At 39.3% G+C, this 26440-nt stretch overlaps 2 protein-coding genes across 4 annotated transcripts in view; one reads left to right on the top strand and one right to left on the bottom strand.

Annotated features, from left to right (window-relative positions):
* hmgcll1 (3-hydroxy-3-methylglutaryl-CoA lyase like 1) overlaps nucleotides 1–26440 on the top strand; it is a 105209-nt gene that overhangs the window by 77921 nt on the left and 848 nt on the right. The window contains exon 8 of one of the 2 annotated variants that reach the window (XM_062983187.1): nucleotides 21257–21461. The exons of the other annotated variant lie outside the window; for it this stretch is intronic. Coding sequence (XP_062839257.1) covers nucleotides 21257–21265 — 9 coding nt within the window. The 3' untranslated portion in view covers nucleotides 21266–21461. Of the gene's footprint in view, nucleotides 1–21256; nucleotides 21462–26440 lie in introns of those variants that run through there. 2 annotated transcript variants of the gene reach the window in all.
* On the bottom strand, nucleotides 60–24692 carry LOC134299661 (GDNF family receptor alpha-like). 2 transcript variants are annotated; one of them, XM_062983159.1, is made up of 10 exons: nucleotides 24544–24692; nucleotides 20806–20946; nucleotides 17173–17322; nucleotides 16338–16718; nucleotides 13482–13532; nucleotides 8592–8922; nucleotides 7621–7871; nucleotides 5074–5157; nucleotides 3169–3253; nucleotides 60–401 (listed from the first exon to the last, which is right to left on the bottom strand). In XM_062983159.1, the coding sequence occupies exons 1-10, from the start codon at nucleotides 24569–24571 to the stop codon at nucleotides 299–301; spliced, it is 1605 nt and encodes a 534-aa protein (XP_062839229.1). In that variant the 5' UTR covers nucleotides 24572–24692; the 3' UTR covers nucleotides 60–298. The 2 variants fall into 2 exon arrangements, with proteins under 2 accessions (XP_062839229.1, XP_062839218.1); XM_062983148.1 differs by lacking the exon at nucleotides 24544–24692 and having other exon boundaries at nucleotides 20806–21242.

Genomic DNA, 26440 nt, shown 5'->3' with positions numbered 1-26440 from the left:
ATTATAGCAATAATCCCAAAAACATTCATGTTATCTCAATAAACACTGGATTAGAAATATGATTTTTGTACTTTTTTATACAGATAACATTTAGTTCTGTTTTTATATATTTCTGGAATAGTTTGTTATGCTCTGTCTCAGTCTGAAGCAGGTCGACTTAAGTAGCTTCAATGTGGTCAATTGCCTAGGGTTTACTAAAGAAGCAGATGTGTGTTATGGATTTTTCTTCTTTCTATTTTTCTTCCTCGGGAGAACTTTCACAGTATAGACTGCCAAATGAGAAGAAACTGTAAGAGCTTTATCGACACAGTTGGTGCTCCATGGTTGCCTGAGGTATCATGAGTTTTTCAGATAAATGAGCCGGTAAAACTGTCTTTGCCTGATAAGTCCTTGTGCAGACTCTGCAAACAAACAGACATGTTGTATAACTTCATTGTCAATATGCATGAAACATGAGTTACTCAGGGTAATTTTCTCTGCCTCATTGATCCTATTACTATTACTACCACACCTCCACCACCCTAACAACAAGAAACAACAAATCAATGGAGAATCTAAGCTTGGAGGAATTACAATTTCCCACCCTTTAACAAGCATTGCCAATTTCTTCCCAAGTTACGAGATAATTTTTCTCTCAGTTTTTATGATTTACTATTCTTTTTCTCAATGTCATGTATTTTCTTCACTCCTCACATATTTTTCAGTTTAATTGGAAATTGTGAAATGCTTTTTTTTTCTTTGTTCTTTTGCTATTGCTTTGAGATGGCAACTAAGAAGACCCACTGCTGTGTCCTCACCAGATGTACTTGTGGGGGTGGTGGGACACAGAGAAGGGTATCCCCAGGAGATCCCAAAGCAGAGCCTGGTTTGTAAGGGGTAACATGGTCCTCCAGATTACTTGAACCCAAGTCATGTAGGGCTTTAAAGGACATAACAAACACTTTCAATTGTGTCTGCAAACAAACCAGCAGGAAGTGATGCGGCAACAAAAGAGTTATCTTTCCTATAGTCAGTCCCAGTTAGCAATTTGGGCACAGCTCTTTGGAGCAGCTGAAGTTTCTGAACACTCTTCCAAAGCAGCATTCTATGTTACAGCAACCCAACTAGGAAATTTGTAAGGTGTGTCACTGTGGCCAGAGCTGATATCTTAAGGAACAGACACAGCTGTTGCACAAGTTTTAACTGTGTAAATGCCACAACTAAAACCTGAATATCCAGACTCAGAATTGAATTCAGGAGTGCATTCTAGTTGTAGGCTTGCTTCTTCAGGGAGAGTGTAGCCCCTAAATCCATATTGCATGAGGTGCCTTTTGACTGATCAGGAGTACTTTGCCTTGAATTGATCATCTTGTAGGCCCTCATCCAATTTGTTACTCATAACAGATGCTAGTTTAGGACCAAAACAGATCACTTGGGTTATAGTTGTAAGGGATAATAGAATTGTGGGTCAACCACATGGCACCAAGCGTGTCAATCCTGGACAATCTCTCCCAGCAGTAATAATGCTCAAAATGTCTTGGCCCTTCTAGTCCAAACTTATCATCTGGCTTTTGCACTTTCCCACCAGCCCTGTCCTTGCAACTATTTTGAAAGCACCTGTCTCTCCCTTTAGTTGAGTAAATGGCCACTATGTTAGGCTATTGATTATTTGCTGATGCTTATGTTTTTTGATGTTTGTTATTTGTAAATTTTACTGTGTTATGTTATAACCTGTGTTGTCTGGGCTTGCCCCCATGTAAGCTGCCCTGAGTTCCTCTGGGGAGATGGTGATGGGATACAGAAATAAATAAACAAATAAATAAAATAATAATAATAATAATAATAATAATAATAATAATAATAATAATGTTAAATAGCATGCTCGAAGGAATACAAGCCCCAAGGAATACAATAGACCAAAACCAAGGAGGCGAACAGGAATTCCCAGCACCAACTTCTAGGTTTGTCCCCCGAAAGAGGAATAGATACATTGTAAAAGTGTCCCTAAATCCCATTCCAGCAAGGTGAAATGGGGGTGATGTCAAAAACCACTCAGGAGACCCGCAGAACCAACAGGCACACACTCCCCTTTTCACTCCTGGGATAGGCCCATTAACTAAGATGACTAAAGCCATCCCTGTCCCACTACCAGGCCTGAAACAGATTAAAATGGATTTAAATAACCTGCAGCTGAGAAGCCATTGTGTGCTCCAGATCTTGCCCTAAAATGGAATGTTAAAGACTGACTGAGCATTTTCCCACTTCAATCCATGTTCAATGCCCTGACTGCCTCCTGCAGAATTCTGGAGTTTGTAGCCTAGGGAGGCCCAGGGCTTCTCTGGATGAGCAGTTTAAAGGCCCCTCCTCCCTAAGCTACAATTCTGCAGGAGGCAGTCACAGCATTTAAAGTGGATTAAAGTGGATAAAAGTTCAAGTGTGATGAGGTTGTTAAAGACTGGCTGATAATTATCCAGATTGACGGGCTCCAGGGATAGCTAGTTTTACAACAGTCTAATTCAAGTAATCTGTAACCCAAAGGGCAAAAATCGTCAGCATGCACCGATTTAAGCCCAGGTCACCCATGGGGCTGGTTGGCTCTCATCACATGATGTGAAGGATGATGAAGTGCGGAACCAGCATATGCTGCCGCCGAGCAACATGGGAAGGCTCCCGTGTTGCCATAGAATGCATGGGTGGAAGCCATATGCACTGCTTCCCCCATCTGATCATCCTCGGCTGAAGCCGGGCGATGTGGGGCATGGGGGGCTGGATTTCCTAAGCCCCTCTATGAAGCGGAGTGACACTAGTGGCCATCTGATGAGGTTGTCTGTCTTGTTTTAGCAGGGCGTTAACTTTTACTTCCTTCTATTTTTAAAATAAGCCAGGAAGGGCAAGGATCTAATACATATATGGCGGATCTCAACTCTTCAAAAATCCTGTACATATCTTTGGGTTGCACAAATGGAAAAGCATCCATTGTTACTGGACTGTATCGATTTTTGCATCCAAGTCAGATTGAATGAAACAATTACATTTGCGATATGTCTGGAAATTTTACAGTGGGCTGGCAATACCCCTGACCACTGGAACCACTGGTAAAATGGCTGTAATTCTCAGAAGTTTTGACAAACTGGAGTTATATACACACCTCCTGAGTGGACTTTAAGCAACATAAACTGTAAAAACTACCTGCTTTTTAACAAAGCCAACAGGATTATTCCCAGGATAGGGATCAGGCAAGAGATGTATAAAATGATCATGATGGTGGTTTCATCTAGAGTAAAATTGTGAAAATAATCAGGACATTAATCGAAGAGTAAATGACCTCTTGCCAGTATTTAGAATACATAGTAAACAATATGAATCCTCTGGAACTACACATTTCTCTCTCTCTCTCTCTCTCTCTCTCTCTCTCTCTCTCTCTCTCTCTCTCTCTCTCTCTCTCTCTCTCTCTCTCTCTCGGTTTTACAGAGTGAGAAAAGCACCATTTTAAAAGACATTTTTTCCTGAAATTATTGAGATTTCAAAATAAAAAACTCCTTCGTTCTAAATCTGGACCATGTCTTGAATTGCATTGCAAAGACCTGTATCAGATATAAAGATCTCAGAAGATTAACAGTGTTGGTTCCTATAGTACCAACAATTGTATTAACATACTATTTCAGAGGATACTGTAAAGAGTTAAAATAATATCTTGGTATAGGGAAAGAATGAATATTTTTATTGTTGTTCCTTTAGGATCTGCCAGTAACTAAGCTGAGCTTTTGAGGAATAAGTGTTTTCTATTTAATGCAAATTCAGACAGTAAACTCTTCATGGGCCTGAACGCTATTTATTGTTTTATATACATCTGGTCTCATAAATTCTAAGAACCAGTGCTCCCAGAATACCAACAGCATCTCATGCATGGGCAATATCGTTCCTCCAGGTGTTTTGGACTTCAACTCTCAGAAATCCCAGCTATCTTACTGGCTGTTAGGAATTGTGGGCGTTGAAGTCCAAAACCCCTAGAGGGCTGAAGTTTGCCCATGCCTGATCGAGACATACATATGTTTCATTTTTATATGTCTTTGTTGGTTATTTTATCTAATCAGCTCTGTTCACATTTCATGTTGCACATGTGATCTGTAACTAACCAGATGAGTTCTAGCTGTGTCTCTCTCAACTACAGACATAACAATAATAATAATAATAATAATAATAATAATAATAATAATAATAATAATAATAAAACTTTATTTATACCCCGCCACCATCTCCCCGTGGGGACTCGGGGCGGCTCACAATGTTACAAAAGTAACAGCGCAAATACATTAACAATACACACAGTTTAAAACACAAGACGATGATAAAACAAGTTAAAACAAAGATTTAAACAACAGTAATAATATCAATATTAATAATATCAAACAACCACCAGTGCAATTCAGTCAACTTCAAAGGTGGGGGGACTAATCATGGAAGCTCAACCAGAAAGTTTGTGAGTTCTTTTATCTGTAAGCTGCAATGCAATTCCATTTGGTCACAGTGTGCCTTGGTGCTTCAACTGACTGCTCTAGTTTGCTATTTATGCAAAATATTCTTTGCCACGTGAAAAAGCTCTTGTGTTTTCTGCCACCTGCACTTTAGCCACCGACCGAAATATCATCCCGCCTGCAGCTTTTTGGAAAGTAGAAACATGAATGAATTGATGGTTCAGTTGGGCCCTCTTGGATTTATGGATTGAATTATTTCCATGTCTCAGGCATTGGCAAGGCAATCAGCTATGTCTACAAGACTTCCCAGGGAACCCTTTAAATTTGGCGGACTCCAGAAGCAGGCTATGTCAGTGTATTGAAAAATATTTGGTTTCATTGGTTGGCCTCTTTTGGGGGATTTGTTTTGTGAGATTCATGCAGCTTTTCACAATGCAATGTCTTTGACAATTGCCTGAAATGTATAGTTAATTGCAACAAGAGGCCTCATTGGCTCAAAGAGATGTACCTATCTGCTGATGTGCCATTCAGCAATAGATCCATCGGGTCTATTATAATTGGAACTACCAATAGGATTCAGTTCCATAGCTTTTACCCCATTTTTAAAAAGTAAGCTCACCATATAACAAAAACTGTTCACCAGTTGCAGGAAGTAATTTCCCATGTGATGAATGAAGTTCTGCCTTTCCACCTGATAGTTGATCTTTAAAAAGGAGATGATATAGAAAGAAGTCAACAGTATGAAACAAAAAATAAATAAGCAAACAAACAATATCGGCTAGACTTCTACTTAGGATTTCACCCATATATCTATACTCTTACAAATTACTCCATTTTATCAGCTAGCCACAAGTATTTCACATATTAAGCTGATTGATTAAACTTTGTTTAACTGTTCATCACGGATACTGCTGTCTCCTTTGTATTTATTTATTAAAATATTAATTTGTACTTCTAAAACATTAGGGTTCTTTCAAACTTGAGTCTTATCTCTTGTCTGTGATAATACAGCTTTGATTATACAAGCATTTGGAAATTGTTAACATACTGCATGAATGCAAAGCAAAGTGAATGGAAATGTCTAGCATTGTATATAAACCCTCCTCTAATATGTGATTGAGTGGGATCTCTAAATTTATACAGTGAATATCAATTGGTATTTTTAGCACTTATTGATGAATTATATAGAATTTATTCATTCATTCATTTCTCAATCTAATTCTTGATTTAAGATCTTAGAAATGGCTTATAATTAAAGTACACAAAAGTCAATAATAAACCCATCATGATATTATGTAAATGGTGTATAAAAGCAATGAACAACAACAGCAACAAAAACCAAACACAAAAAGAAATAAAAAGCCCAAGGGTATTTCAATCACTTTCAGTAGGGAAGACACTTCCTAGCTGTAATCCAACATCCCATAAATATTTTCATGTGGAGACATGCCATGAGAGCAGTGCACATGCAAAATAACATTGTACAATGACTGATTATGCTTCATGATGTGCAATGTGTACTGCACAATCACAATCTGTAATGGACCTGTATTGGCTCGCATGTATAATACACTTGCACATGTTCATGGGATAACAGCCAATATTAGGTAATCACAAATCATATTTATTGGATACCAGCCAAAATTAGATAACCACAAATCAAAAAAGGGAAAGTCCACCTTCTTGTCCAGTTCTAGATCAATTTGGTTTAACTAAATTTCCAAGGAAGAATTGGTTTGTGCAGGACTTGAGAAAATAAAAAATAATCACTGGCCAACACACATTTTGGTGACCAAATGTTAGACCTTTTCTGGGTATTTGACCTGTTGATTCCAAAAAAAGCCACCAGTTTTCTATCAGTTCTAGTTTTTGAGATACAGAACATATGCCATATACCAGTTGCCATCTGCTCATCTATAGAAAATCATGATAACCATATCTTAGAAATGAGAGCTGCTGCAGTCTATCCAATTGAATTTTCTGAATCAGCACCCCCCTCCCATACACACATCCCAAAAAAAACCTAGGAACATTTTTTTATTTGACTGTGTAATGAGATATATTTAATTATAGCTGTGGTCCTTGCAATTAAAATCATCGACCTCATCAGATGGCCACCGGCCTTGCTCTCCTTCATAGAAGAGCATGGGAAATCTGGCACCCCATGCCCTGCATCACCTGGCTCCAGCCGAGGGCAATCGGGTGGAGGGAAGCATGATAGCACGTGGTGCACATGGCTTCACCCCATGCATTCTACAGCAACATGTGAGCCCTGCTGTGTTGCCCTGGATGTGGCATGCGCTGGATCTGCCTTCCTTCATCCATGGAGCCACACCAACATCATGGGATGGGAGCTGGTCGGCTCCATGGGTGACCTGGGCTAAAATCAGCGCATTCGTGTATTTTAGCATTTTGTGATGAGGTGGCATATCATTACATTTATCAATGTCACCCTTAAGCATTTCTTTCTCAGCGCATTTCATAGCATTTTTTTTAAATCCCACCCATCTCACTGAGTAATCTTTATCACCAAACTCCATTTTTCATTAAATGGTCAGGAGGAACCCTGAATCAAGCACACTCCGTTGGTATTCACTGATGCTGTGTATAGTGAAACTGCTTCTTTATACATCACAGCCTTCATACATGAAGATATCCTTTGAAAATTCACCCAAAATTAGTTCCATAATTCATGGACTGCATTATTAATGTCCATTGAGGATATTTACCTTAACAGTGTGAGGAAACAGTGGAGAACGTGTTGGACCTCCAGTCCAAGCATTGTAGCCAGCAAAAGGGACTGTGTGAGCTAAAGCCTAAAATGTGTGGAGAGAAAAACATTCCACATTCTTGCTTTAGGGCATGAGAGAGATTTTATTTAATGTTCATATGTGAGTGGAGGGCTAATGTTTCTCCACCATGTCATTATCTTCCATTGATTAAAAAATGGACACAAGTATACTAAGAGGATGCAAAAATGGCCCATTGTGTGCAGTTCCTGAAAACTGGCACAAAAATATCTCAGCTGTCTGAAAAACCCATAGAAGGGCATGAATGTGAGCAGATTTTTGTAGTCTTGTGTAAAGAGGTTCAGAGAATGAAACAATTTATGAGTAAGAGTTTCAGAGCTCTGAAGAGGACACAATAAATGAAATTTTCAACTTACTGAAACAGGATTTGCTGTGGAATATGTGATGGAACCATTTGCAGGCAGTTTGATCCTCCACCGAAGTGAAGTCACAAGTGCACTCAACTCGAAGGACAGACCCCCATAGGTTTATGTAAGCCTCTCTGCACTCATCGCTGTCAGAACAAATCAGATCATTTATATCCAAAAATTGTAGACACGTTTCATCTTCAAGGCATGTTTGGCTGATATATTTTAAACACTTTGATGTAAAATTCCTGTATTTGTCCCTGTAGAAACAAAAGACAATACGTATTCTTTTGCAATTTGCATTTATTGTGAGATGCCTAAAAAAAAAAGCAAATAACAAAAGAAGGAGAAACATGCATTTCCTTTGAAATAAATGAAAACCAAGAAACCTGGAAGTACTTTGTTTGGGCATCCACTAGCCAGCCCCCAACATTTGGCCTTAGCCAGATGGATGTTTATCTATTTTTGCTAAGCACCACTTTCTGCTTCCACTGAACTCCCCAATGAGTTCATAGACTTAGTAAAAAAAACTCATGCTTAATTTTTTCACACTCCCTCCTCATCCCACAAGAAAGATAACACTTCAAAGCTACATTGAAACAAAAATTTTCATTTCTTCTCCCCTAAAAACAGCTAAGAGCTCTGAAGGTTCTGAACTCTCTGCTGCTGCCTGCTCAGCACTGTCTTGTTGCTTGCCATGTTTTCAGTGGAAATATGGATGTGACACTATTGTGAGCTTGGCATAACAATTATTTTTAAAACTGGACACATGTCTCACGCACACTGATGTTAGAATTATTATATCAGGGAAAGAGCAGTGACTGGAGTGGTGGCGACAGCAGGGAAGAATATGTCAGCTTCTCAAAGTCTCCAGTAGAAACCCAAATTCCTGATTCTTTGAGCATTGCCTCTTGTATCAAATTCCAGTATCAGACACTAAACCTCTTGGACATATCCCTGAACACTGTATTTTCACTTACCAACAGAAACTGTCTGCTTGGCATGTTTGAATTACATGAAGACACGAAGGTGCTGGAACCACATGGACTGCACATGGTTTGCCATGAAGCACTTTTTTGGCTTGGTGGCAATTTTCATCCGATGGCATGCAATCACAAAATGTTAACATCTGGGCAACATTGAAAGGTATATTTTCATAGAAAAACTGTAGTGCTGCTTGGCATTGTTTCACATTGCACTGTGTTTCGTTTGCTTGGCAAACTTGAAGATACTTAGCTAATTGTCTGTTGCAGACTTCATCACTAATGCATTCCACATTCAGCTCAAAACAGGACTGCCGATGTTTGTACTCTGGGGAGAAAATAAGATTATGAAATTACAGGGGAATGAATGGTTGAGGTCGAACATAAAAGCAAACAGAGTGTACTTGATGTAAGATAAAGTATACCCCTCTTACAGTTCCAGCAGCTGCCAGATCCTGGGATCCCACCTTCCATTGCTCCTTATTGGTGGGAAGGGAAGGGTAAGCAAATCAGATACTGGTCTTGATTCAGATGGAGTGAAAAAGAAGACCGAATTCCATCTCTTTTGTCCAAAACAACTGCAATGTCATGCTCTCTTTCGATTAAATGCTGCTGTTGTATTATCTGCCTTCAAATCACTCCCTCTGGGATATGTTTCCAATCCGCTTTAATTGCTCTAACCTATATTGCCTTAGAGTTTAAAGTTAATGTGTAAATTCACCAATGAAATTGGCACCCACACAGGCCCGGTTGAACGTAGAGATGACTGAAGCAGCTTCTTCGGGCACATGCTGATAGGGGCGCTGTCGAGGCCTCGACTGCGCCCCCGTAGCGCCACTGGTGCTGCTGTGTCACCGCCGTTGGCGCGGGGCTTCAATTGCTCACGTCCGTGCAAGCGATAGAAGCCCCGCGTCAACCTGCACAGCACCATCGCCCATTTGGGCCAATGGTGCTGTACGCATGCGCACAGCACCAATCACTTGTGTCCGCTGTACTTCCACATTCGCCGAGCGCGGAGGCGGCGGCAAGGACCTTCACCTCCCTCCTCGGTGAAGGCCTCAACATCCGCCCAAATGGGTGATGGTGCTGTATGCATGCACCAATCAACACTTTGCACATGCACACAGCACCATTGGCCATTTGGGCCGATGGTACTGTACTTCCGCGTTCGCCGAGGAGGGAGACAGCGGAGGTGGGGACCATCGTCTCCCTCCTTGGCGAAGGCCTCAACTTTCGCCGAGGAGGGAGGCGATGGTCCCTGCCGCTGTCTCCCCTCTCGGTGAATGCGGAAGTCCTTGCGAGAAGAGCCTTCACCTCTGAGGGAAGTGATGGTCCTCCCCGCTGCCAACGATGAAGGAGGTATGTACGAAGCCTTGGGGGTGGGGGGCGCAATTTGGGGGGGGGCGGCCACTAGATTCGCTTACAAGGCGAAATTACCTAAGGCCGTCCCTGCACCCACAGCAGATACTCTTTCCCTACAATTCCTTGTACATTCCACAGATTTGCTTTAGATGATGATACATCAAGCCCAGAAACCTGCTTTTCTATGGCTCTTTCAAATGCATTTTATACGTACAACAGTGCACTAAAATGTCATCTTTTATATAAAATGGTGAACAATTGAAACTAGAGTCAGGGAGTGCCCAAAGATCTGTGAAATGTTGGAAGGATACACTGGGGTATGCCTACACATCAGGCAGTTCTTCAGAGCACTTTTCAGTCAAATGATTTTCTCTATGCCTAAGGTCATGAGTCACTCTTCGTTTAGAACTTTAAAAGGAATCTAACAAGAGAAAATGTAACTGCAGCTAAGGAATCACCCTGCACAATTTGATTTAACAGACATCAAGGAAGGCCATTAAAAGATAATAAATATTAAAAGTTAAGAGTTAAGAGTAAGATGTTTGTTAGTTATAACTCTGGCAACTAGCAAAGGGTTATGTTTTGTTTATACAAATGCCATCCTCAAAGCTAAACAAAGGAAAGTTCCCAGGCTGAAAAGTACATAGGGAGTAAATAGCTGAACTTCTGGGGACAGAACCCTCTCTTCTTGTTAGTCTTACCAACTTATTGAGGAAATTGCAGTGCCATCATATGTTCAGCCACAACAGACCTTTAATAAGTGAATATTAGAATACCAAAAGCCTCAGAAAGAATTTACATTATAAAGCTCTTGTGATCTTAAGTAAAAACCAATGGATCCAACCTAAATTCTTAATAAACTGAGATCAATGAGAAAAGAGCTTTAAGTGGAAATGAAAGAACTACATATCTCATTGGACAAATTAACTGGCAAGCTAATGCAGAGAAATCAGAAATTAGTAAAACTGAAATTTCGGACTCAAAGACAGTGAGAATTTTTAGAAAACTCAGATCACAATAAGGAGGAAATCCTAGAAGTAATAACTCTTCCAAATTTCAAAAAGTAGAAGAAAATCTTCAGTGCACAAGAGCTGCCAAAACAGCTCATGGAAATGACCTACATTGAAATCTCTACTTAAGAGCATCCCAACTTGAGAGAATTTTGAGATAAGAGATGTCACTCGGCATGGGTTTTGCTTTGACATAAGAGCAGTGTTTTGAGTTACAAGCTAGTGTGCAAGGGAGCACTAGAATGAGAGGGACCAGCCTCTATGCCTTATGCCTCATGCTCTTGCCCACTTTGGGAGATTGCTGCCTGCTTTGCTCTTGTCCGATTTGGGAGATTGCTATCTGCTTTGCTCTTGTCTGCTTCGAGAAACTTTAGGTTAGTTGATTTTGTGTGATTTTTATTCCTGGTATGTTTGGCTTCTTTAAGGGGGAGAGAAAACAAGAGAGGGAGGGAGGCTGGAATGAGTACAGTATGAAAAAATTATACTTTTGCCTCTTCACTTTGTGCTTTCTTGCTACAACTTTGTGCTTCTACCATTTTGTCACAACTTTGTGGTTCTACTATTTTAAAGTTTATCTTTCTTTTTCATTGCTCCACGTGAATGTGCATGTATACATTATTTGTTAATTATAAAGTACATTTTCTTATTTAAAAATATGTAACAAAAATGGAGGAGGGGTGTCAGGGGACTAGAACAGATTAATAGCATTTCAATGCATTTCACTTTGAGATAAAAGCAATTTGAGTTTATGAATTAAACTCTTAACTCAAGGTGTCACTATAAATGGCTTCTGGAATAAAATATTTTCAAAAAAGGAAATGTTGTGGTGCTGTTAAAGGGCCGGGGGGACATTTCTATACCATTCAGTGAGCTTGCAGTTCTTAACTTTTCATAATGCCTTGCTGTTTTTAATTCCATGTTTTATTAAGTGTGTTTTTTTATTTCTATAGGTTAATGTTTAAAATTTTATAATTTGTGTATGTTTTTTGTTTATTGATGTATTGTATATTGTATATTGTTATTGTTTTTATCTGGTATTATCTGTAAGGCGCCCCAAGTCCCCTTCGGGGGAGATGGAGGCAGGGTATAAACTTATTATTTATTTATTTATTTATTTATTTATTTAAAGCATTTATATCCCATCCTTTTAACCTCTGAGGGGGGACTCAGGGTGACCTTAACAGTTAGCAATCATTAGATGCTGAACGACATAGTATAAAAACATAGTATATAAAAATAGCTACAACTAGAACAATTAAAATTAGTTAATTAACATGTGTCAGGACCCAGGCTGCAAGGCACCAATAACCATACACAGAGGCCAGAATCTATCTAATATCTTTATTGAAGGAATATATAAAGTTAATAAAAGCAAGTGTATGAAATAGTCCAGGAGTAGACCTTTCAGGAAAGGTCAAAATTAGTCCAAGAAAACAATGTCCAATATGAAATATTAAGGTCCAAAGTTGTAATCCAATAACCGAAACACTCACTTTGCCAGGCAAAGTGAGGGGAGATGACAAGGTCCTTTAGTCCATGAACTTGAGCAAGGCTAGGAATTAACTTGATACTTGAAAACAAGGCTTGAATCGTGACACAAGGTAACGTGGAACAAGAACAAGGCCCGTGGAATTACTTGGTAAAATCCGTGAAACAAGGCAAGGTTTAGTCCTGGAAGGCGAGGCAAGATCCGAAGGTAAACAAGGCTGGGAAGCAGGAGCGAAGGCTTGAGAACAAGGACAAGGCTTGAACAGGAACGAGGCTTGAAACGGAGCGCGCTGTCCAGACACAACTCGCTCCGGAGGCTGACGAATTGACTCCGCGAAGTTACTTCGCGGGTAAAACACCTATATAGAGTCTAACTTTCCCGCCGAGAGCAGTTCTCTGGGAACCAGAAACGAAAGCTAATCTCTGAGACCAGATGTTTGACTCCTTAAAGATTCTCATGGAAAGCAGGCTTAATTGGCTAAATTCTTAGCAGCTATTCTAGCACTCCTGCGCGAGGCCGCTTCCAAACCTCTCTGTTGTTTACAAAACTCATGGCGAGAAAACACAGGAGATGTAGGCTCAGGGTTTGTTTGACATACTTCTGGAACACAACTCTCTTGCAGGTGCAAGGTTCCCAGATCTGGCTGGGAAGAATCTGGCTGGGAAGATTCCAGTTCTGACTGGGAAGGTAAAAAACCCAAGTTTTCTTCTTCATCAGGTATCACCATGTCATGAGCAGGACTACAAGGCCCATGAGTCATCACAACATGCTACATCTATTGCTCAAATGCCAGGTCCCATAACCAAGTTTTAAGTTTTTTATGAAAAGACAAAAGTGAGGGAGCTTGCCTGATCTCATTAGGGAGGGAGTTCCACAGATGGGGGACCACCACTGAGAAGGCCCTGTCTCTCGTTCCCACCAGTCGAGCTTGCAAGGGTGGTGGGATTGAGAGCAGGGCCTCCCCTGAAGATCCATAATATGTCTAGGTTAGAAATGAATACAAATGCATTCAGAATTGATATTTACCATAGTTTGAAAGAGCTGAAGACTTCCACTGTGATTTTATTTTCATTTGATCTGCAAAAAACAAACAAACAATAACAACAGCAGATACGTATGTATGCAATGATGGAAGGAGAGGAGAAGAAGTATGAACAATGCTAGTAACACTTTCAAATATTTTAAAGGCACCAAAAGAATTTCATTAAGCTTATTAGCAATAGTAAATATGCTTTTTTCATGTCAGGAGAGACTTGAGAAACTGCAAGTCGCTTCTAGTGTGAGAGAATTGTCCGTCTGCAAGAATGTTGCCCAGGGGACACCCAGACGTTGGATGTTTTACCATCTGGTGAGAGGCTTCTCTCATGTCCCAGTAAATAAGATGATAAGTTTTCTTATTACTGACTATGCAATCACCATTTTATTTATGGTAATGAATGTTTTGTCAAAGTGGAATTATGCATGCTATTTTATTTTCTCAAGTAGATGCATTACTTAGAACTAGAGGTCCACAGAGTATGAGCAACTTTATCTGGTGTCTTTAATCTGCATGGATAATTGCTAGGATGCTTGGATGGGCAGAAGGTCAGTACGGTTTATAGCAGGCATGAACAAACTTTGGCCATCCAAGTGTCTTGGATTTCAACTCTCAGAAATTCAAGCCAGCTTACTGTCTGTTAGGAATTGTGGAAGTTGACGTACAAAACATCTGGAAGGTCGAAGTTTTTCAAGGCCTGGTCTTTAGATAATCAGATGATCTTCATTACAATTTTCTGCGATCTTCAGATTGTTTCCTGAACTGAATGTGCAAGGTGATGAAACTATGTGCATTCAAAAACATACTGCTACTGCTACTGCTACTACTAGGATAAAGGTTTTCCCCTGACATTAAGTCTAGACGTGTCCGACTATGTGGGTTGGTGCTCATCTCCATTTCCAAGCTGAAGAGCCGGCGTTGTCTGTAGATTCCTCCAAGGTCATGTGGCCAGCATGACTGCATGGAGCACTGTTATCTTCTTGCCAGAGAGATACCTATGGATCTACTCATATTTGCATGTTTTCAAACTGCTAGTTTGGCAGAAGCTGGGGCTAACAGTGGAAGCTCACCCCACTCCCCAGATTCGAACTGCCGACCTTTCCGTCAGCAAGTTCAGCAGCTCAGCAATTTAATCCATTGCGCCACCTGGGGCTCCTATCTTTTCTGCAATTTTGTAGCATCCACCTGGTCGTGGTTGAGGATATGTTTTCCTTACAACATATTCTCAATTTAAAGAGGTTCCAGTTATACATTCATGTCCATGCATGACATAATGCAACAGTTCCAAATGATCAGAAAGTCTCAGGGTGCTTCCAGACAGCACCAAAACACAGGATTAAAAAGAGGAACAAAAAAAAACCCTGGGACTTCAGGGCAGCCCCCCACACAGACCTGCCAATCCCAGGATGTCTTCCCCTGCCATCTTCACGGGCCTCCCTTCTGTGTCTCTGGATAAAATGGAGAGTGGGTGGAGAACATCCAGAAGATGTGTGTGTGTGTGTGTGTGTGTGTGTGTGTGTGTAGTTATGTGTTGATCCATATATGTGCATATGCCAACATCTAAATACAATAAATACAAGCATATTTGCATGTGCTCATATGAGGTTCAGCACATAATAGAGTGAATTTTTAAAAAACTTCTGCCAGATTTCTCCCTTCCCTAAATATTTATTCAAGCTCTGTTTAATATTATAGAATGTAAAACAAAGAGTTTCAAAGAGTTCAGATGGCTCTCCTTTCATGCTTCCTTTAAATTAGCTGAGCATCCATTTGACAGCCCAATTGGATGATCAGTCATTTTGGGCTTTTCGAAAAGGACATCAGTTGGAGCAGTCTCCGCAGTGGGGAGGGTTGCACTGACATATGAAGATGTGCATCTTTTTGGCCAGAAATGGGATAAAAAGGAACCTTTTCATCCTGCGGTTTCCTTCCTTTGTAGCTATTCATCATGCATTTATTGCTGACGTATCTAATCACCTCCTTTTTAAAATGAGAACTCCTACATTTAAGGCACTGTCTGCATGGGCCCTCATTCATATCAATCAATGCATTTTGGGTCTTGTTTCTAGAAGCAATCAGCACTGCTATTTAAATTCCTTCATCTAAATTGCCTGAAAAACAGGAATAGTAACAAACCTGGGTAAATAATATCTTCTTAACACTGAGGTAAGGCAACATAGAATTTTAAAAGGGAAAAACATGGGGATTCAAATAATTCTGTATATTGCTGAGAAAGAATACAGGTTCAAAAAAAATAACAGATTGCAGGTTCTTTCTACTACACAGTTGTTTGCTGTATTTGATGACACATCAAGGAAAGACCCTTAGACAAATCCCATATGAATACGCTGTCAATGTCATCGCCTCACACATTTGATCAGAAGTTCAAGGTGCTACAAAAGTCAAATGTGCACTTCTATGCAAGATCAGAGTTCAGAAAACTCACATTTTAAAACTAAAAATCCAGAATTTCTGAGGCAGTATGGCCAGTGTTCTCCTCTTGAACCCAGCTATGAAATCTTGCCATGTTATTACCAGAAGGCTACCTTTAATGACATTATACTCGTGTTTTGTGAAATAAAAACTGTGAGTCAAGAGATTGACTCTCAATGCGCAACACCTTATTTATCTCCTGAACATCATAACAAACCTGAAAGGTAAAGGAGTTCCTGTTTCATGAAAAATCATAGCATTATTAGCTTTTTAGTATAGTGATAAGTGACAGAGAAATTCCAGGAAGTTGAGCAGAAAAGTCATTCTAAGTTACTATTGTTGTAATCACACACACAAACAAACATAATCATTCTAATGCATGTTATCTTCACTGAGCCTTTGAGTTCTCTCACCTGCATAGTTTTGCTTGCTCCTTGGTGAGGTCTGAAACACCTGTGTGTTGTCTAAACATGTATTGTTAAATATGACTTTCCAGATTTTAGTGCACCGTTTCTGCATTGGCTCTGGACAGGTGCAATTCCCCAGGATTGTCCTCTGTAGCTCCTTCCAAACTCTGAAGCATTGCTCCCCTGCCATTGGAAGGCTGCAATGGGCTGGCTCTGCTCTGCAAGCTTTCAGGAAATCCTTATAACGCATTGAACAGTAGTCATCTCCTTGACACATTTCTTTGGCAAGAAAACAGTCATTTATATTTAACAGGCCAATGGGCCCTGTAATTTTTGGTTTTGTCTGTTGTGAAAATTCTGGTGAAAATGAAGAAGGTTCTGGCTTTCCTGTTGAAAGACATTTGATAACAATAGTTTGGATAAATCAGTGGTAAGGTGGCATATTTCAAATCTTTCTTCCCCAACAACTATACCTAAAACATCCAGGTATTTCTATGGATGCCTTATTTTAAAGGAGATTTATGGTTTTATGGTTCTGCATTCCAAGACTGATTCCAGTTTACTCAGATTATGTTCCCAATATGAGGATCCCTGGATGTTAAGAAATCCAGCAAACCTAGTTCAGATGTCATGATGACCCTGCAATAGTTATGATCTCCTTCTATGATGAACTTGGCAATTTCTGAAAGAATAAATCCCTAAGAATTCAAGGTCAATGGTACATCTTTAAAAGAGCCACAAAGTGTTTAGGAACACCTCAAATCCAGAATTCCTTTTCTTTTGTCACAATGTCATTATTGCCATCAAATATTTTGTATCATAGAAAAAAGACATCTCTTACCTTCTTGATTAGAGCATTGCTTGGCCTGGAATGTTTTGCTGCTGCACTTATCCTCTGTGCACATGCACTCCTTAAATTCTGGGAACTCATCAACCAAAAACCGAACAACTATATTACAGCGAATTGAATCTTTCACTGTGCAGTTGTTGCCTGGATGCAAAAAAAAAAATTCTATGAGTATCATCCTAAGCAGAAAGCAGAAACCATGAAGCCGTAACAAAACAAACCTCATCTACTCAGAGACTTTGCATTTAATCAAGTCATAGGCTACCATATTTCTTTGGATGTATCTGATGAAGGAAACTCTCATCCAAGTTGAACAATTTCCCTCCAGTTCTTGAGATGAAGCAGGGGTATTACTATGGTTAGAGCAAACAATAACAGATCCCAAAACAACTTATTTCAGCCTAAAGCTTTTATTGCCAGAAACAAAACCTTAGGGAGAGACATCTCAGTCTTTTAGAATAGGAAACGCCCTTACAAATGCTGATAACCTGCCAAATGCTAGTTATGAGGAACCCTGGTGGACCACACTGGAATTCTAAGTAGACTGAATCTCATCCTGACAAAAGAAGTCCCCTCAACTTGTCCAATCCATGGAAGGTGATTACCCTGGAAAACAGCTATGGTTCAGTCTAACACAACATATGTGTGGTTCTCTGTGACCTTTTATAATGCTGAAATCTCAGTGAACCAATCCAGTTCTTGGATTAAATCCAGAATTAGTCATACCTACAATTGTTGTGAGCCTTTAAGATTTTTTCCAACTTAGGGTGACTTTAAGTTGATCCTATCACAAAGTTTTCTGGGCCTGGTAGTGTATATCTTTTCCAAGGTCACTCTGGTTTTCATGACAGAGTAAAAATTTAAGCCTCGTGTCCACTGTATCATTAAATAATGGTTGAATTCAATCTACTATTAGAGACCATTTATGCAAATTTAAGGTTTAGAAAATCCTTTAATATCTCCTTTACAGTACAACTGAAACTCAGAATGGATTACACAGACACAGTGAGGTTTGTGTACAAGTCATCAGCCATTGTAGTTTACTTATCAGCTTTCTATTACTCATGAATGAATTTGATTATGATCAAATTGATTTATAGCCAAGATAAATTGGTTTTTCAGTAGGACAGAACATTTAGAATGCACTTGCCCATCAAGATTAAAATGCACAATGAGCTTTGAAAAGGCATGGTACTTGTTTTAAAAAGATGCAATAGTTTGCATTTTTAGTCTTGTGTAAGCTCTGCAGGTCTTTCAGAAAATGGAACATAAAGTTCATTTTATGAGTATACAGTAGTGAGGTTTATTCACAGTGTTGATTCAGCAGTTAAAAGACCAATATTCATTTATGCTACAACTAGATATTTTAAAAAATATGTAATTGTTACCTTTACTGATAATCAGAAGAAGGTCTGGCAAAGATTCACACAAAAGAAAAGTGTCAGCTTTTCCTTCTGATTTAAGACTGAATTATATTAAATGTTTAGGGATAGAGTTTTGTCTTGCATTACCTTAAGACTAGCTATGTACCTTTGACTAAGAACAAATATTTGACTTAGATCATGGGTTATTATATATGTCCCACAAAGGTTTGGTTTGGTTTTTTAATTGTTAACAACACTGTTATTGTAACATCAAGTCACAATAGAGATCTTTACAAAAAAAGTGGGAAGTATAGTCAAGGGTTGTGGGTTTTCCCAAGCACTGTAGCATATTGGGAGCCAACAACCACATTGAAGCCATAAAATATCGACATTTAATAGTTTTATATACACCCTGATGTTGCTATTTTTGTTTCAGAACATTATAATTAAGCTCTTTTAAAACAGTCTTGGGTTAAGTAGCTTCACATTACCTTACATTTTAGATGGGGTTAAGACGAAGACAGAGGCAGACTCTGTATGTGTGTATGTATACACATACACACACGTTGAAAAATCTATGGAGACAAAGGGTTAACAATGTGTGTATACACACACAGTCAGTCCTTTATATCCATAGATTCTTCAACTCCATATTCAAGAATCCTCTCCACAAAAGTTGACATCAACGCCAAAATACAACACTGTATTTCAAATGAAGCAGAGAGTATTCAAGGATTGGAACATTCATAGGACTTATTTATAAAGCCCTATGAATGTCCTGAGGCTTGTTTATAAAGCTACTGTCCCTTGAACTGTATTGTACATCTGCAAAACATGGACCATCCATAAAAGCAATTCTCAACTTATAAAAAGATTCCATCCACAATAGATCTCTACAGTCACTTATACCCATTGCCAAGACTCTACCCTTAGAACCAATGATACTCAGACATAAGTGACTGCTTATGATAATGATACAACAACCCATGTTGGGAAAACCTGCTGCCACCCTCACCCCAAGCAAACTTTGAATTTGCCATTTAATATACAAAACATCATTTCATTACAACAGTGTGTATCATGGGATTTGAATTTCCACAGCTTTTGGTATCCATGGAAGGGTGGGTGTTGATTTATTTGTTGCTGTTGCTGTTGTTGTTGTTGTTGTTTATTCTGACTCTGACTCTTCATGACCTCATTGACCAGATAACATCCATCCATCTTGCCTTAGATCGGCCTCTTTTCCCTTTTCCTTCGATTTTCCTCATCATTATCTTCTCCAAGCTTGATTTATATTCATGTGAATTCATCAGGGATTCTTAGGCGAGGAATCATCATAAATGGTTTTGCCAGATTCTTCCTCTGAAATATAGTCTACAGCACCTGGTATTTATTGGTGGTCCATCACCAATGGCCGACCCTTCCAAGATCAGACAGAATCTATTGCCTTTAGTGTATTTAGGTTCTCTTAGAAATTGATTAATATGAGTCTATGATGTTAAGCCCTCTACCATGCAATAAAAAAATCATTGTTAGTGCTGCCACCAGTCTCTTGTGTGAATTTAGACTTAATCTTTTAGAAATTCCAATACATGCTTCACTTGGGAGATTAGCCCACAGAAAGAGTTGCTCCTCATCTCGAAGGACTTTTCAAAGTAGATCTCAGATTCTTTGCATGGTGGCAGCAGGGCTCTTCTTGTGTTTTTATGGTCTATGTACAATTGTGGAAGAAGGAACAAAACAATGAAACAGATTATATATATCTGGTGGACAATATGAGAAAGGGGGGATAATTATTTCAATTGATTTAGTATTTCCTTCCAGCAGAAGGAAGCATACATACACTGTAGGAAATCCCTCTGAAATCTGATAATTTTATTTCAGAGTAAACTGGTTTAGGATTGTACTGCGTATTTTATAGGCCTGCAGTGTGACCTGATGCATGTTTACCCTAAAGATTATTTTTTACTATGGACAAAGAAGAGTTAGCAGGCACATTAACAAGCAAGTAGATATTCAAGCTCAATGACAGAAACATACACTACACCACCTTTAATGCCTTTGTCATACATTTATGTTAGAGCTCATGGAAGGAGAAAACTATGTTTCCTCTCCAATGAAATTATGGAAGGTCAGTGAATTAAAAGGAAACAAAAAACATCAGGTAAAATTCAGTTCAATATTAGTATTTCTGGGAAGCAGATCAGACACAGAAAGTGCTTCCATTGTTATCAGAGACAACATGCGGTTTTGTCATAGTTACCTGAAATGAAACAAACTTCTTCAACTAAATTCCAGGTGCTTCCACATCCATTCTCTGCTGTCATACATTTCTCTCTCAGCTCTTGGCACCTGCTATTTTGGGTCACCAAAGAGGATGCAACCATGGAATGTAGTACAAGTACTGCCAAACATAAAGTACTGTATAGTGTTAGATCCACATTGAGGGCAAATGTAGCATTATATAAAAAAACTAGTATAATGCAGTGGTTTGAGTGCTGGTCTACAATGCTACAATGCTCAAGGTTCATGTACATGCAAACTTATGGTGCAGGAGACAGGTGGTAGATTTCCTGAAAATCAGATGGAGGCAATATCCATGTGTGGAAACGTACCATAACAGAAGACAAATCAAAGACCCGACTCATTATCTTTGTGATATGTATTGTCTTGCTTGCAGGCTGGCAATTCATCCCCCAATTTGTTTTCTTTAGATGTGCTAAATTACAATCCTCACTATCCTCAACCAGCAATTCAAATGAATATATACAGCAGCCTACATAGATGAGGGAGGTCCTATTGAAAAAGGTATGGCATCAGTTTTGTTAATGAAAACATGTGATAATAAGACATGGAAGTGGACTGAAAATTGACTAAAGCAGAAATATTGGACTATGGTCTATACAGGAAGGGGGGAAAGATTGATCCTTGCCTTGTGATATTTTCCCTAAATGGGCAAAATCGGGAGAATTTGCACCTCTTCTTCCATGAAAAAACTAAACTTCACACTGAATCCCAGCCATAATTCTTGTCTCAAATGACAGATCTATGATGGCAGCCATAAAAAATCTTCACTCAAATTATTTGCCCATTGAATTCATTTCCTTGATCCTAACTAACATCTGTTTATTAAAAATCTGATACAATAATCTATGTTGACATTTCCCTAAAATACAAAAAAAAAAAATGTAGTGTTCTGAGCTTCCCAGCAATCCACAAGAGAGCCATGTGAAATGTATCAACTAGACATGCTCAGCCATTAAGTGAAATTACTAAGATTGGCAATAAAATACTTTTTAATGGATGGCATAGGATCAGAATGTCATCTCCCCCCCCCCCCCCCATGGTTTCCTGTATGCTTGCTTAACTGTGCTTCCTTCTTTTTATTTTTTTGTTCCAGGCTGAAAGGAAATGTCAATAATAGTAACAATATCTCTCCTTCTGGCCTTACATGCACTTAGTCTTTTTACTCTGCAAACAAAAATCTGTTTATTCAAACAAGACTTCCCACTTCCATGTCTACATGATAGTTAGTGTCCACATCATATTGACATGGGGCTCAACTGGCTTGGTACTATTTACAGACTGGAGTGGGTCAGTACACTTGCTTAAATACTATTGACATTGGCTACATGTAGATCTTTTCACTGGAAAAGAGACGAAGGGAGAAATAAAAGCAAAAAAGAAAAGAGATGTGTGTGATTGCATGGAAACATCCTAGAAATAGCACTTGAGTGTGAAGCCAAATCTTGGTCATCAACAACTTGTTATTTCCACCATACCAAGAATACATGGATAATGTTCCAATCACAGGTTGTTTCTAGTAACATGAAAACCTTATGACTCATGATTCTGTAATAGAATAATCATGCTCCACAGAGCTATAGGAAGCCAGACCATCAGGGAACCAACTGAGTTGAGCCAGACAATCAGTTTTACTCCCAGCACATAATTATGTTTGCAAGTGAAATAGCAGCATGTGTCCTTATAGAGATACAATCTTCAATAGGTCATGGAGATGCAACAAATATGTGTTGGCTGTAGGGTCCTCTAGGCACCATCGTCCATTTGTCGAAATAACCTCCACTATATTTCCACATCATATCACACAGGCATCATTCTATTTTTTGGGGGGAGGGGTGGAGTGTGAAGTTGGAACATGGGAAGTTACTTTCCTAGACTACAACTCCCAGTTATTATACATGGTTGGAGTATTTTGGGAAGTTTTGTTTTTGTTTGCTTGGGTTTTTTTATTTACAAATTTTGATCTATTTTTTTTCCAAAAAGCAAAACAAGACAAGACAAAAGATCATGAAGGTGACAAGTCATCCCCATCTCATTTTTCGAACATTCAACCAGCAGGATGGTAACACATCCAGGTGTCCCCTGGGCAACGTCTTTGTAGATGGCCGGTTCTCTCACACCAGAAGCGACTTGTCTCAATTCGCTTCTGACATGAAAAAAAATTGATCCCACCTCATCTGACAATGTTGATTACCCTAACTTATTGAAGAGCTATATTTTTATAGATATTTTAGCTGTTCAATGTGTTATTTATGATGCTTGACTGATTTATATGTTTTAGCCAGGGTGTTTAATTTGTTTATTTATAACTTCTGTTTTAATGTTTTATTGTGTTATTGCACATGGCATTGAATGTTTGCCATTTTTCACCTTTGGAAGCTGGCCTGAGTCCCTTCGGGGAGAGAGCGCGGGTTAAAAAATAAAATTGTTTATTATTATTATTTTATTGTATGACACAGCAAACAAGATAGATATGCTGGATTTCATTTCACAAAATCACAAGTCGAACACTTCTCAAGTGTATAGGACTGTGTGATGTATTTTCAAATGATGCGTGCAGATCCCAGTAGGGTGGCCTTTTGCAGTTGACAGATCGTAATTTTGTCAATGTCTATTGTTTCCAAATGCCAGCTGAGATCTTTTGGCACGGCACCCAGTGTGCCCATCACCTGCACTGGTTTTTGCCAGAGTCTTTGAAGTTCAATCTTGAGGTCCTGACAGCGGCTGAGTTTTTCCTGTTGTTTTTCGTCATTGCGACTGTCACCTGGGATGATGATGATGATGATGATTATTATTATTATTATTATTATTATTACACAGTTGGGCAATTAATACATACATTAATTCCAGAATCAACTGTATAAATAAAGCTCATACAACGTATCTTTGATATGATTTCTGATGGGATTGTGAAGTGAAGGATTCTGGAAATTGCAGTCCATGGTCTATGGTCTAGGGATCTGAGCTACCCAATAAAACTGTCTACACTAATAGCAAGAAAAGGATTTTCCCGACTGTTTTCCTTGTTACCAAATCAGTTCTTTGATGCACATTTAGTAATTAATATAACCCTTATTATGTCTGTCATGAACAATCTTTCTTATTAACTATGACTTTATCCATCAGAGTCAGGAATATCCTGCCCAGAAGTGAAGTGGAAACTTTCACTGCATGTTTTTAAGCAAAGGCTGGATGGCCACGTTTGCATGAAAAAGGGTTTGACTGGATGGTGCTTGTGGTCTCTTCCAACTCTATGAGTGCATGTATCATTATATAAGTGTGATGTGTGCAAGTGAGAACACGATGACCAATGGTGGCTACTTACTCCTAATAGTGACACTGTGCAGAACTTGCAAATATTCTTTTTAAAATTACAACTTATCAAATCTATCTTTGGTAAAGTTTTTAAAGTATCAGAATGTTTACATTCAAAATTTCTCCACCCATCCAACTACAACACAACTGTTAGGGCTTGAAAGGTAGTCCTCTTTCTTCTTTTTAAAGCAACCATTCCAACAACTTTTACTGTGTTTGGGTGGGCTAGAACAAGAGGAAATGGTTAACTTCAAATTGAAACCTATGCTTCACCCTGAATCCAAACGGAGATGGTAAGCAACCCATCACAAGAACCTGTTTGGCACTGGTAGCCAGGCCCTACAGACACAGTGCAACTGATTTCAGAGGAAGCAGGACTTACCTGTGGTGATCAACAGGGTGGAAGGCATTTTTCGAGGAGGTTCTAGAAACTCGAGATGAGCACAGAAAACGGGAGCAAGAGGCAAAGGGCTTTTTCAGCCTCTCCAATGATTTCAGCACTGAGGCACAAGGGACAGCGCTCTGAGCCAACAAATGCCTGCTGCCTGTGGAGCTTGGGCTGCTACTTAACCATCCCCGGAAAGGTAGCAAACCTGTCTCCGCCCTCACCTCTTTTGCACACCTGGTGCCGGTTTCCAGACTACGATGAGGGCTGCTTTGGAAACTGTTGCTAATTCCAGATACTGCTCTCTGCCGAACCAGGTGGAGTGCCAGAGTACCCTTATTCCAAGAGATTATCTTTACTTAAAAGACTGGAAAGATTTCCATTTTATGGGGACTGAATGACATGCACCAAATGCCATTTTTCACACTTAGGTATGTGTTTTTACCAAACTGTAAAAACAAAATACACTGAATGATGATGGTATTAGCTAAAACACTTCACAATATGACAATCAAGAAGTTCATTTGCAACCTCATCATATGGGCAGATTTGCCCATTGTATGCCACTTCCTCACCCCAAGGAGCCCATTACATGACACACCTCTACTTCTGGTGGGCTCCATGGTGAAAGGGATAAGGAAGCAGCATATGCCTTCACTGCAGCAACATGGGAGGCTTCCCATTTTGCCTTTGCTACAATGGGGGGAAGCCAGGTGGCAGATGCTTCCCCATGAGATGGGGCCAGTGGTAAGTTGGGCGATGTGCAGCATGGGGTGATGGGTTCTCCTTGGTAAGATCCCTACACTGTAGAGATAATGGAATCTGACATCACTTTAACTGCCATGGCTCAATGATGTGGAATTGTGGAAGTTGTAGTTTGGTGAGCCACCAGTGCTCTTTGGCAGAGAAGGTTAAAATCTTTAAAAACTACAAATCTCAGCATTCCATACTAATGAGCTATAGCAGTTAAAGCAGTGTCAAACTGCATAATTTCCTCAGTGTATTTCCTCGCTCTCATTTTCTCATTCGCCTGAAGTCGCTGGACTGAGGTGGAAGGAGGGAGGCCGCTTGACAAGGCAAGAAGTGAAACATTATACAAGTGTTTAGAACAAAAATTTTAAATAGCAAAGAAAATTTAGAAGAGCCTAAAAGTACACAGGAGGCTTGATGTCTGTGGTCCCCTAATAATTACCATTGACCTTGGCTCAACTCCCCCCCCCCCCATTCTGGGGCCCATGGGTTATGAATTGCTACTGAGCATAAATAAACCTTTCTGTTGTTATGTGCCTTCAAGTCATTAAACACCTATGACAATCCTATTTTGGGGTTTTCTTGGGCTGACTGTGTGTGATTCATCCAAGTTCACCTTAGAGGGTTTACAGAATTATGTAGTGATTCACCATCTAAGTCATTGATAAAAATGTTGAAGAATAGTGGCCCGAGGATAGAACACTCATTTTCCAACCCGTTATATATATACCTGACATTATTCCCATCTGTTTCACATTTAATTAGTTGCTAATCAAAACATGATGGGTGTCCATATCATCAGATGGTTTTCTGAAATACAGATAAATGACATTCACAGCATTTCTAAAAACTACTAAACTAGCAATGTGATTGAAAACAGCTTTAAGGTTAGTTTGGCAGGTTTTGTTCTTGATAAGCCCACTATTCAGGACTCACTTGCAGACAGAATCCCACATAATCCACACAAATATTTTTCTTTGTATCGAGATTAAGATGACTAAGGTAGCCTCCTGGATCTCCTTTTACTGCTTAAAGAGAGGAATATTGTTTTCCCTTCTCCAGTATTCTGGTATTTCCTTCTTCTCTGAGGCAAGAAATATTTTTCATGGCTAGAGATCATTTTTAATGCTGATGTAATGATTTT

The sequence above is a fragment of the Anolis carolinensis genome, chromosome 1, assembly GCF_035594765.1.
Source record: "Anolis carolinensis isolate JA03-04 chromosome 1, rAnoCar3.1.pri, whole genome shotgun sequence".
Taxonomy (NCBI): Eukaryota; Metazoa; Chordata; class Lepidosauria; order Squamata; family Dactyloidae; genus Anolis; species Anolis carolinensis.
This window is presented reverse-complemented; position numbering and strand designations above follow the sequence as displayed.

What these genes read in the sequence shown, in the direction of transcription:
- LOC134299661 (XM_062983148.1), bottom strand. Translation starts at nt 21,079, where the DNA reads ATGTACATGAACCTTGAGCATTGTAGCATTGTAGACCAGCACTCAAAC. An exon ending in CCACAGCAAATCCTGTTTCA is followed by an intron (nt 5,158 to 7,620) that starts GTAAGTTGAAAA and finishes TCCTTTTTAAAG; the next exon opens with ATCAACTATCAGGTGGAAAG. An exon ending in TTGGCTTTGTTAAAAAGCAG is followed by an intron (nt 402 to 3,168) that starts GTAGTTTTTACA and finishes GTTTGTTTGCAG; the next exon opens with AGTCTGCACAAGGACTTATC.